Source organism: Ornithodoros turicata, chromosome 7 (genome assembly GCF_037126465.1).
Source record: "Ornithodoros turicata isolate Travis chromosome 7, ASM3712646v1, whole genome shotgun sequence".
Classification (NCBI taxonomy): Eukaryota; Metazoa; Arthropoda; class Arachnida; order Ixodida; family Argasidae; genus Ornithodoros; species Ornithodoros turicata.
The window spans coordinates 52,269,999-52,282,858 of record NC_088207.1 but is presented as its reverse complement, the minus strand read 5'-3'; the positions used below and the strand labels follow the sequence as shown (position 1 = coordinate 52,282,858).

General features: G+C 44.7%; 2 protein-coding genes across 4 annotated transcripts in view; one reads left to right on the top strand and one right to left on the bottom strand.

Annotated features, from left to right (window-relative positions):
- Positions 1-8,105, bottom strand: part of LOC135401523 (uncharacterized) — an 80,871-nt gene extending 72,766 nt beyond the window's left edge. Inside the window, exon 1 of the mRNA XM_064633979.1 lies at positions 7,931-8,105. Within this exon, the coding sequence (XP_064490049.1) occupies positions 7,931-8,057 (127 nt within the window). The 5' untranslated portion in view covers positions 8,058-8,105. The remainder of the gene's footprint in view (positions 1-7,930) is intronic.
- LOC135401517 (uncharacterized) overlaps positions 1-12,860 on the top strand; it is a 52,038-nt gene that overhangs the window by 18,227 nt on the left and 20,951 nt on the right. Inside the window, exons 1-6 of one of the 3 annotated variants that reach the window (XM_064633969.1) lie at positions 976-1,235; positions 1,474-1,546; positions 3,147-3,458; positions 5,942-6,094; positions 10,266-10,346; positions 11,490-11,613. The exons of 1 other annotated variant lie outside the window; for it this stretch is intronic. In XM_064633969.1, the coding sequence (XP_064490039.1) occupies positions 1,179-1,235; positions 1,474-1,546; positions 3,147-3,458; positions 5,942-6,094; positions 10,266-10,346; positions 11,490-11,613 (800 nt within the window). In that variant the 5' untranslated portion in view covers positions 976-1,178. Of the gene's footprint in view, positions 1-975; positions 1,236-1,473; positions 1,547-3,146; positions 3,459-5,941; positions 6,095-10,265; positions 10,347-11,489; positions 11,614-12,860 lie in introns of those variants that run through there. One more of the 3 variants, XM_064633970.1, reaches the window with a different exon arrangement.

The following is a 12,860-nucleotide window of genomic DNA, read 5'->3' as shown; positions in this document are numbered from 1 at the left end:
GACCTCTTACGATAAACCGTGATATTGGCGAAGGCTGAAATGTGTCGTAATATCTTGCTGCAATTCTCACTGGGCTCTTCGCTTCCGTACACGAACTGCGAATATGTCTCTCTAATATACAACGCTCTCCGGAATAAAGCACTCCGTCTGTACGGGCATCCAAGTGTCTCACAGTGTCTAAATTCCCTCTTCCACAAAGGCGGTGCAGTATTACAAATTTCGTGGTCGAGACCAACGTTCCTGGACGCGGATAGTCACCCCCTTCTTTGTTTTAGGGTCGTTCGGTAGCTACCGAACAACCCTAATTTATGAAACAAGGGAAAGTGTGTAGGCGAGCTGGTGTAGATCCACGAAGAAGACCGAGAGACACTGTGCTGTCTCTGGGAACTTGCGTGTGTCGTCTTCTGTGTCCCTTTCCCTCGGTCTTCTTCATGAACTCTAATTTATTCTGCATAGATTTGGTAGGTGAACTCACCAGTTGACCTTTGTAACCTACTCCAAAGCAACCTGTCAGGAGGGTCAGTCTCATAAAAAGTAAGAGCCGACAGCTGAACGCTGACACTATCCCACATGAGAACCATAAGTGCCAGGGCAGTACAGGACAATGATCAACTGGACACACACATGCACATGAGTCACGGCCACTTGAATCCGTCGTCACCTCATTTGTCACGTTATATGATACAAGCCACTTATATCTCATACAGTCCTGTCGCTATTGCTGTAATGAGCCACCAATTCAGGAGACGAATTTCCCAATTCATCGTCAGCATTATATTTGCTGTTGTTGTTGAATGGGAATGGGTCAGTCATGGAAGGTATACATGTAGTGATTAGATACGCTATGAGTCGGGCCCATTTCAAGGAAAATGTGTGAAAGATATTGACAATACCTATAGTGATCTATCGGGGCGACAACGCATTACGAGTGATCTTTGTACCACAGTGTATTGCGTCTGATCATTGTGCCCTTATCGCGATCACCTATAGTGCGTACTTCATAAGGCTCATTTCGCGCTAACGTTTTCCTCGGCCGTGTTTTCATCGGAGCCAAACCGGGCCCATTGGAAGCTACGGAGCTCGACTGCCTTCAGGTTCTATTTTGGAAGCAAACAGAGGAAGAGATACGGTAGTGTGAAACCGACCCAAGGCTAGTTGGAAGTTCGCCTTCCTGGAAAATGAACAGACGCACAAAAATGCATAGGATATCCATTTGGTCAGGCATTTTACTGACGGTAAGTCAACTTTGCGATCTAGAATGGTTCACTGTGGTTCGGAAGATTGTGCCGACATAATCGTCAGAATAAAAGCACAGGGCTTTGGGTCGTACGCCGCTAATAAATTACAATTTCGCTCTAGCTACGACGTAATATATGTACTCAACAAAAATATGTTTTTAGGTTAAAGATATAGTGGCTTTGGAGCACAGCCTGGAAGTGTACAGCAAAAAACTTGTTGCTTATCTTGTTCCAGGTCTACGTGACAATCGGTTCATGTGTAGAAGTCCGGTTGCAGAAGCGGGAAGCGGATATCTATGCCAAATGTCGTACGTACGATAGAAGTTTTAGGGTTTAGGTGACGTATTCTGTAGTTTCATAGAGTATTCCCTTCAAATGTCCTGTACTGTATATAGTTTCTAGGTTATCGTTTTGTATACGTCATGCCTCGGTTATCCGAGGCTCACATATCCGGAAAACTCGATATCCGGACAACCCTCCCGGACTACATTCCCGGGAACGAACCTGCAACCATTGAATTTTGTCTCGGAATTACTTGTCCGCTTCCGTACAGCAAGTACGGGGACCAACCTTCCAGTACTTGGGCCATTCTGATTCACGTATCCGGAAAAGTGTCAACGTCTTCTGTCCCTAGCATGTGCTGTGTTCACATTGTTCCGAAAAAGGGTCATATCTCACCGGGGCATTCTGTACCGTTTGACTCCCTTTTGTTGTTTTCGGGCCCACGGTAGAGATGCGAGACCATAGGCGGAGTAGGTGTCCTGTAGACACTAAGTGCCAGAAGCCCACATGCGAATGTAAGTGTCCCCAGGCCGTTCGAAAGCATCGCCTGTCTTCTGGCCTATGCAAAAGAAATTTGCAAAGAAAGACAACAACATGTGCCTTACTTTCTGAGATATTGCCCTTCTTTAAACAGCAGGGTGACGCAGCAGGTTCTGTGGCTGTGATCAAAATGCTGTCGCATACGTGTGCCTACTAATTTCGAAGTGATGTGATGTGATAAGGAAAAAATGTGATGTGAGAAAAAATGTGGATGTGAGTTTCGACGAAGTCGAACTGGCTACCCCAGTACACTTACATACAGAAGGTACAAACGGATGATGAGAGGATGAAAAAGACAAGGAGATCATGCACAGAGAAGAACAGAGACCATAATTGAGCTCAACATGTAGTTCAAAAGTTTCGACCAAATGTCGAAGGCTCGGGAGTCCACACGAGAGAGGCTCGTCTCTAATGGCCTTCCAGCATCAGTTCAGCGCTAATTTCAGGCAGCTCACTTCGCATCAATTTTTGAAGCAACGATCTTTTCCTTGTTTCCTTTTCTGGAGCTACAAAGAGGTTTCCCAATTTTTTCGAGTTTCCCCGAAAATTTGCTTCGTTCAGTTATCTGGAAATTCGATATCCGGACGAAAAAAAGGGAGGATTCCAGACGTATCCGGATAATCGAGACATGACTGTGGTACATTAAAGTGATGTATGACCGCTGCAATAGGCTCGGTCGGTGTTCTTAACGTTCATAACGTCAATTAACGTCGAATATGTGGTAAGAATTATCAAAAAGACTTTCGCATCTCATTCTCGAGCAACCAGAGAACGCACCCATTCTGAATGGTGATTGGCGCCGAGCGTGTCATGCTACGGAGTTGGCAATAAGCCATTTGAAAAAGTTCCAGGGAGCAGCACGGCAGGGCGTGCCGGTAAATGTTGTGCAAAACGACAGCGATTTGCTATCGTCTCCGATCGCCGTCGTCGTACTGGTGTATGCACCGTCGCTGTAGTTTTGCACAGCATTTCCCGGCATGCCCTCCGAGGGCGCGCCCTGCTCCCTGGAACTTTTGCAAATGGCCTATTAAAGATGTGAATCTATAGGCCACAGCCTGTACATGCATATCGCAACATTTCTTGCAGTTCCCGCACTCCTTGAGGACGTGCAGCACGTCGCTACGGCTGTTCAAATCACTCTCATTCCGCCGCGCTTCTCCCCTGAGAAAGAGTGTGTGCTCAAAGGAGAGTACGCGTACATGGTCTCGTATGCAAAGGAAGGCGAAGAACCGCAACGCTGGATACCTCCAGGCACTAAAGGACCCATAGTCCTCCAGAACCTCAAGCCCTCGACAGCATACAGAATAAAGGTAGCCATGAGCTACCACTACACCAGCACAAATCAAGCGAAGGAAACACCAGAGTTCCTAATTGAGACGAAAACCACAGACATCGCAGGTGACATTATTTATGTACACTTTTAGACAATGTTTTCGAGAACTGTAACATTTACGTGATTTTGAAACCGGGATATGAAACGCAAAGCGGTGTGGAAAAGTGCGTTTTTCTTGTTCCATATATTGTCGTCTGCCAGAGTCATGGACCTTTTTCACAACGCTTCTGTGCAGGCTTTGTGACACTGACGGAAGAGGGTTCCATAGATGTTCAATAGATGGCGCCGGCTGTTGGGTTCTAGCAGAGCCGTATATTAAAAGGGAGTCTGGCCATTGGGAGGAGTCACAAAAAGAGGCTCGACCTGTCAATCACAGTTTCGCTCCTCTGATTGGTTTGCTTTTTACCAAGGGGGTCGCCATGACACCATACTGCCCCCCAAAATGGCGACGAAAACAAACACAGTGAAGCGGGGATTTCGTGACAAAAAATTTTCACAGACTAACCTGATTTTACGCTGCAAATGTACATCCTACTATAAATTTCTCGGAAATCAGTTTCAACTTATTCTCATCCATCAATATCTAACTGAAAATAATACATTTTGTCGCCGGTGTTAGGCCTAGTGAACACGGCGATCACAACGAAATCATAACAAAAACGGCGCTGTGCTGTACAATCTTATTTTTAACAGCTGGATTTCATGGATGTAAACATTCTTGCCTCTTATATTCCAACTATTCATGAAGATTTGTTTAAAAATCATACCGACAACAGAATGTGTCCCAGCAGGTGGTTCTGCCGGCAGGTACAACGACGGAAGCAGACGACAATTCCCGACGTGCCTTACGCTCCCTAGGTGGCGCTTATCAAATTTGCACCAACAATCCACTACTTTTGCAGATTGCGAGAGGTATCCATTTCAATACCATCCAATCCACTTGCCACCCAAAATGGCGCTGCCCATGTTGGATAGGGGGGGGGGGGCAAATAGTGAGGATAGGCTGATTGATAGCGCCCCATATTTCAAGACTTCATTGGTCGGAAAGCTGAAAAAGTGGGTGGAGCTTCAGGTATAGGCATGACCCATTAATGGCCAGACTCCCTTTTAATATACGGCTCTGGGTTCTAGCCGGCTGTGCTTTGGGGCGTGCCGATTGTGTTTCTCTTCACAGCCGCCAGGATACGACGCAAGTGTGAAAAAGGTCCATCCGCCGTGTCAGCGACCTATACTACTATAACGGGCACTCTAAGAAAAACGAGCATCAATTGAGGAACAATTACAGCTCCTATAGACGTGCAATAACTCCCTATCTTATATTATACTCCTGATGATCCTGAAATTTCCTCCGCAGCACTGCAAACGCTCCCGAAGCCTTGCTTAAATATCATGGCAATTCGTTCCGGAAGCGGTTCTGCAATGCAGTCTGTCTGACATATGGTTCCTAAATAACTAAAATTACTCATTTTGTCTTATAGTGCAGTTATAACTGCGGTGTTTTTGACAGGAATTATAATAATGCGGAACTTTTCTCTCTGGTGTATTCGGTAGACCAAATTTAGTCGTTCTTTCCGTGCCCGCTTATTACGCCATTTTATCACCCATCGCTTTCATGATGATCATCCCACAATTCAAGTGCATGATCACATGCGGTGACACAAGCATCTGTTCCACCTGCGGCGTCGTGGTGAACACCCAGAACATTCTTACGGAATGTGCACCCTACTGCCTGCAAAGGCGGATACAGTGCGTGACGATCTTGCCCGTATCAGCAGGAGACCGCGCAATTTAGCTGCACTCATTGGCCCCTATAACGATCCTGTACTCCATCGTTTGGTCCTTCACGGACTTCCTGTCGTCCACTGGATTCCTCCAGAGTCTTTGATTACCCAGACTCCTTAATCGCGTGTTCTTGAGCTTACTTCGCTATGGGGAGTGCTGAAAAAAAAGGGAAACCATGTGATATCAAGGCACTATGTGAGTAACTGTGTTTCGTCCGTGCGATCATAACAGAGAAAGGGCGCATGTCAATCAGATGAGTGGGGTGGGGACTGGCGTAGCCTGTCTGACGCTGTTACTTTTTCTTCCACTCCCCGTTGCGAAGTAAGCTCAAGAACACGTAATTCATTGGTGGATATAAGGGGGTGGAAGAGCGTCCTTTTGCGCTGCACCGCTACCAGCCGCGACAAAAATATGTAAACCGAAACCAATTAATTACTGCAACAAATGACCGGCTTCGGTGGAAGATTTTTCTCTAAAAAGTGTCCACTAAAGTTTCCAAAAGGGGTAGTACCCATTTTAATGCCGATGGCGCCTAGCTTTAGAAGTAATGTCTTTCACGAAACTCATTTGAATTTTTATTTAAATAATGAGCGCCTCCCACACATTCACACAGCGCGCAGCCTGTAGGCGGTACCGGACAGATACTCGTAAAAAAAAAAAAAGTCCTTCGATTGGTGCACCCGTTCGCGAATTATTTATCCCGGGGATTTAACTGAGGTACCCTGTATACAGCTCATAACTTACAGGTAATTCTGTGTATATTCAGTTCCTCCGCCACCGACTACGGAAATCAAACTGGTGGATTCCTCCCTGCTGAACAAGACCCAGCAGAGGTACGAATTTCCTTACAACATGTTCAGTAACGCCAACGGGATCCTCGAAGGCGTCCGTATACTCGTGGCACAGGACACGGAAATAGGTGAGTAAATCTATAATCAGTCCATGATGAAACAAGCATGAGCATGTGGGCTACACGAATTAAACGAAAATGCACGACGAGCCCAATGTAGCCTATATGCTCAGGCTCGTTTCATCATGGACTTCGTCCACCACCTAGTCACTGTTCGTGGTACTTTACCACATTATCAACCGCAAGTCGTGCCACGCGATATTGTTGTCCCCAGAAGGCGCAGCCTGTGTCAACGCCACATCGATGCAGAAGGCAGGGGGCTTACTACCTCCTCGTCCTCCTTTATGACCTGTTTTGACTATTTCCTCGTTTCCAGCCATAAATTTACTTTTTGTGAATATGCCTACTTTATGCACTACTATGGGTACTACTTTCTGCGTAATTTATTACCTGTTTTGACTATTTCCTTGTTTATGGCTATAAAATGACTTTTCATTCATTCAAATCAAATTATTGTTGTACACACGGGTTGAGTACAGCTTGTGTATTACGGTCGTAGTAAATTTTCCTTTAACAACAATGAAATAGTGGTAACAGGTGTCATTGTGGTGCGTAGAGTAGCCCTGGTCATAAAAAGTCTATTTATATGACTAAACAAAGAAATAGTCATAACTGGCTTTAATTAATGATGTAGTCCCACACTATCCCATAGTAGTGCATAGAGTAGTCATAGTCGTAGAAAAGTCAATTTATACCCATAAACAAGGCAATGGTCGTGAAAGAGGCCATAAATCGTGCAGGTAGTCCATACTATCACGCAGTAGTGCACTGAGCAGTGATAGTCACAAAAAATCAATTTATAGCCAAAAAGAAGGAAATAGTCATATCAGGTCCTAAATCGTGCAGCTAGTCCCATGCTATCATAGTGCATTGAGCAGTGATTGTCACAAAAAAGTCCATGTATTGTCGTAAACAAGGAAATAGTCAAAACAGGTAATAAATCATGCACATAGTCTCATAATATCACATAGGAGTGCATTGAACAGTCATAGTCACAAAAAAGTCAGTTTGTAGCCATAAGCAAGGAAAGAGTCATATCAGGTCATAAATCATGCATGTAGTCCTATACTACACCATAGTAGTGCATAGAATAGGCATAGCCACAAAAAGTCATTTTATAACCATAAGCAAGGAAATAGTCATATCAGGTCATAAATCATGTAGGTAGTCCCATACCATAGTAGTGTATAGAGTATGCATAGTCACAAAAAGTCATTTTATAGCCACAAACAAGAAAGTAGTCATATCAGATCATAATTCATGAAGGTGGTCCCATACCATCCCATAGTAGGGCATAGAGTAGGTATAGTCATAAAAATCAATTTATACCCGTAAACAAGGAAATAGTCATAATAGGTCCTAAATCATGCAGGAAGTCCCATACTATCGCACAGGAGAGCATTGAACAGTGATAGTCACAAAAGGGTCACCTTATAGCCATAAACAAGGAAATAGACATATCAGGTAATAAATCATGCAGATAGTCCCATACTATCGCATGGTAGTGCATAGAGTAGACATATTCACAAAAAAAGTCAATTTATGGCTGTAAACGACGAAATAGTCAAAACGGGTCATAAATCGTGCATATTAATGATCCATAACTCTGCACGAATATCACTGTTATGATAGGCAATCGATGTTGATTTCGTATTTGAACACTAAATCACACTTGTCACAACTGTTCGTATATCACAGTTAATGAACGGCTGCGACGTGCATTAGAGGCAACTAGCATAACCACACACAATTTGCTTAGTGGCATATCCGAAATGCAAAAGTTATGGTAAACGCCGCTAACGTACCAAGTGACTCGGTCACAAAAAGTAACCAAACTTGTCTTACCGTTCACCTGCGGACGTCGGAAAGAGTGTAGATTTCCTCTCTGACAATTTCTGCGTCCTTTGGAGGTGCAAGGATTCCCTGTCATGTTCGTCTTCCCGCTGTTGTGATGATCAGGTGGATGTGCCATTCCGTTCTCACATTAGCAGTTCGCCACAATCGAAATCCAAAGCATTCAAACCCCTCAAACTACCCGCTAGCGTCTGCGTGCACAACGGTTGTAGTCCGAGAGAACACGTGTGGCCGGACCACTGATCTCTATGTATCAGTGGGCCGGACAGACATGATCCCCGTCGTTTTTCTTTCTCCTCCGTTCGAGCGACCGTTTGTATACTCGCGCCTCAATCAAATGACTCTCGCCCAATCAGCGCGACGGAAGCTGACGACACTCCTCACAGACCAATGACCATCCAAACATTTACACGTATAATATCATGCCAATCAGAGATTCCAGGGGCGGATCTAGGATTTTCCCGAGCGTGTGTGTGTGTGTGGGGGGGGGGGGGGGGGGGGGGGGCGCTATGGACAAGTGCAAGGTGCATGCTGGGATTGGTCCATTGAACCCTGTGCTTAAGTCTCAAATTGAGGGGGGTCCGAACCCCTGGGCCCCCCATCCCAAGATCCGCGCCTGAGAGATTCCCAGATCAGGCGCGCCGGTGGCGACAGTATCTTGGAGGCGGTGCGTTTCGCTTTAGAGCCTGCGGCTGGCCCGCATCCAGGAGGCGGAGCCTCCCTCGCTCTTGGTCAGCGAACTCAAGGATAGTATGCATGATGTAAAACCCCGAGACTAGAGAACACGAAGGAACATACACAAACACGAAGTCTCAAACACAGCGTCTTGTCCCTTCCTGTTCCCTAGTCTCGGGGATTTACATCATGCATCATCTTCACGAGTAAGCTTGCTTACTGGTATTATTTATTTATTTATTTTTTTTCATTATAGTCATTGTCTCCCAAACTCGCGCCGCCGGCCAGAGTCGGAATGCACCATAGCATGGCTGAGGTAACACTTCCTTGAGTTTGAGAAGAAAGAAATACATAAAAGACAAAAGCGCGATTTAGGGTAAATGCGAGAGAAACGCGTTAGCACTAATTTGATTAACCTTTATTTAGCCTCAATTACTTCGAGGCAGGCTTGTGCCCGTTACTCGAAAAAAGTAATCGATTACCGTTACCGTTACTTCTGCGGAAAAAGTAATTGATTACCATTACCAATTACTCGACTTCAAATGTAGTTGAGTAACGAGTACAAAAGTAACGCGTTACTTTTCTTTTCGCATTCACGCAAATTGTAACCGTCTTTGTGTGCCTCAGAAAAAAGAAAAAAGGTTCAACAGCGGAACAGCTGAAATAACAAGACAAACAAAAACACGTTGGACAAGGAGATCTGTACGCCCGGGAAGACGTTGACCCGATTGTGGAAGAGCATTGCGTGGAACTTCCCCATGACTCACTAAACCTCCAAAGCTTCAGGTACCATCACGCTGGTGTAGGAAGAGATTAGGGAGAGACTCTGAAATTCCAGAGGGTTATTACAATGACCTCCGCTTGCTATAGTAGAACAGCCCAACAAAGGCTGATGGCACCAGGGGCTTGACTTGGGGCAGAACATCTGAAAGATAAGCTAATCTCTGCCGGAAAAGTAATCAATTACTGAGTAATCGATTACTCAGAAAAGTAATTGATTACTCGAAAAATTACTTTGACAGTAAAGTAACTGATTACTCAAAAATTACTCAAAAACGTAATTGATTACAAGTAACGCAATTACTAGTAACGCGTTACGCACAAGTCTGCCGAGGTGTCCTTTAATTATCCTTAAGTTGCCGAAGGTAACCTCAGGTTACCTTAGATAAGCTTCAACTTCATTCAATTCCCTTTAATTACGTTTACTTGTTCTAATTACTCTCAATTTCCCTTTAATTCATGTTAATTACCTTCCATTACATTTAATTACCTGCGGTTACCTTCGGGAATCTTTAATTTCATCCAATTTTTATCTTAATTACATATAGCTTACATATATCTTACATTCATTACCTTTAAACTCAACTTCCTTGCTTTAGTTACCTTTAATGACTCTTACCTCTTACTCTTAATTACCTTCTTCAATTCAATATCATTTACCTTCAAAACAAGACAGAAAGACACATAAGACAAAACATGACGTGACACTCTGCAGAACAATGTCATTGGATAATTTTGGGGCCTGCTAAGTTGGTACTAGCTTTATAGTTGACCAATCTTATTAGTATAGCTGTTTTCTTTGAAAGTGTAAGTGCTGTACCTGTACCAGTATAAAAGCTTAAGCAAGTTGTTCTGTATTCTTCTCGAGCAGATAAGTGCGAGCAGCCAGTTACGTGGAAAGAAGCCCATTTGCACTCTCCCATCAAGTGTTACGATGCAGGAGATGTCGACCGTAAGTGTAGCTGAATTGCATTCCAACTCACTCTCAAGAAACTGATAAAAGTCATGGTTGATGTTCTCTCTTGCATATTTGCTATGAATTGTTGCGACGACGCGTCGCATTTTGTATTCCCTCTTCGCTTCCAGCTATATGGTAAAGAGGACGGAAGTCAATCAAAACGGTGTTAGAAAGACACACACACGCATAAAGAGACGATGATGAGATGGAGCTGACGCCAGCCAGCAGGCTGGGCGTTGCTCCAGCGTCATTTGCAGATAGTGAGAGATGATGGTGGAGATGAGGATTCAGGTGATCAAAGCAGGGTGCAGGAAATTCCAAAGGTGACGAAGACCTTGATGCATATGAACGCCACTGAACCAGGAGCCCAGCATCTTGCCTATGGTAGAGGGACGGTGGTCGATTGTGTGCATTCCGTGGTGCAAGATCTCGCGCTCCCGCTGGTAGACAGGGCAGTCCATAAGTATAGGTGGTGCAGATCAGCGCGCATACAGCATCATGCACGAAGGTACGATGACGCACGGCGAAGGCGCTGCCTCATAACTGGGGTGAATGCAACATTCAGCCGCATATGGTGTAGAAGAGATGTGTTGTTCATTTATTTATTTCATATACTCCAGCCTCTGTGAGGCTATAGCAGAAGCAGGCATGCTTCGTTACAAAAGTCACAGGTAATTCCCTTATCGCACCAGGTAACCTATTCAATTCATCAACTGTATAAAGGAAAAAAAAAACTATATTTAAAAAAAAAATTTATACGTGAACACATATAGGAACAAAGTTCAATGGGTGTGAGTTCCGAAGACTAGACGGCCGTGCAAACGTAAAGTCAAGTCCATGGGGTATGTTAATCTGTTTATGAACTATTAACTGCAAAAAGTTTTACCTTTCAAGGGCACGCCTCTGCCGCAATGGATCCAAACCCAATGAACTCAGTGCGGAAGATGGAGAAAACTGACTGTCGTAACGTTTCATAAGAAATCTAACTGCCTTACTTTGAATCGATTCCAGAACACTAATGTCGATATTGAAATGAGGCAAGAAGCCTCACTCGATTTTGAATTTTTTTATTTATTTCCTGATTATTTTCGCATGTGGTTGGTATAGTGCATCATCCTTGTACCTGTCGTTTTACAGGGTTTGAGTCAGATTGCCTATTGAAACATCCTCCTACGCTGACATGCGTGTTGGGTTTTCAAAAAGAAAAAGAATGCGGTAACCGTATATGCAATGGACCACTGACGCCTGGCGTCAAGTACGGGTAAGCTTCCCTTTGAACTTGCACCAATTGCTCTACTTAGTGCCTGGTGATCATGGGGCGAAAACGTGAGATTCATTCATCGTTCCCGTGGTGTATCGCCCGTAGGAAAGTTCAGGGGACTTACAGGGGACCTCGCTTCGCCGATCAAGACGTTACGTTGATTTGTCAGGCTCGGCACCTGCGCCAGGGGTGTAAGGGATAGCGACACGCCTGTCGTCTTCGTACACTGCCTCATGGACTCTCCTTTCTCCTTCTCCTTTTCTTTCCCTCTTTTTCTTTTCTATCCCCATTTTCCTTTTTTTTAATAGCAAGGCGACCTCCGCCTGGCTGACCTTTCCTTTCTTTTTTCTTAATAAACATATCTCCTCCCCCTCAAGTTTTAATGTAGCGTCGATAACGTCACCGGTAAGTTACCGTGCTTACCGGAACGATAGACAGCCTACGTTACTGAGAATCTTAAGTGTTGATTGGGTGCTGTAGACGCTGTAGCCTAGTGGGCTCCCGATAGCGGTATACAGGGTGTCCCGGAAAACGTGTCAATGAATTATAATTAAAAAAGTACACCGCTTAGAATCATGGGGGCAAGGACATTTGTTCTTACTAGGTTTCTGCCACCCTCCTGATGTGGAGGTCATGTAACGTAAGTTTAATTATGTAAATCTTTGCGAACTGAACTCGGAAATTTGCCAAGTAAATGTCACTTTGTTACCCAGCGAATGTGAAGAATGCGTGCCGAACTTACTCGAATTAATGATAAGTGACAGGGATGTTGAGGCGCGCTATCCCATCGGAAATAATAACCGAACATCATGCTGTACGGGGCTCCCATGGGATAGCGCGCGACGAATTTTTCAGCGCAATCGTTTCAGTCCGACGAGAGAAGGTTGGAAACCCAGCCCACGCAGGCATCGTAGAAAGAGATAAGATAACACATGCATGGCTTATCGCGTCCGGCTTCCGATGGCCATCATGCCTTGCCTTTCCTAATTCCAGGACCTGTCACTTTTTCTACTATCACTCTGTGAGCTGCTTTCGCAACCTCCTTTCGTCGGAGTGACAGCGATTGCGCTCAAAAAACGTCGCGCGCTTTGCTCGGGTGCTCCGAAAAGCACGATGTTCGGCTATATTTTTCCGATGGGATAGCTCCTCAATATCCCTGTCAATTTTGGTTAATTTTGGTACATTCGGTGCCTCTTCACACTGGTGGGATAAAAAAGGTGGGGTAACTAGTGGGGTATACTTGGCAA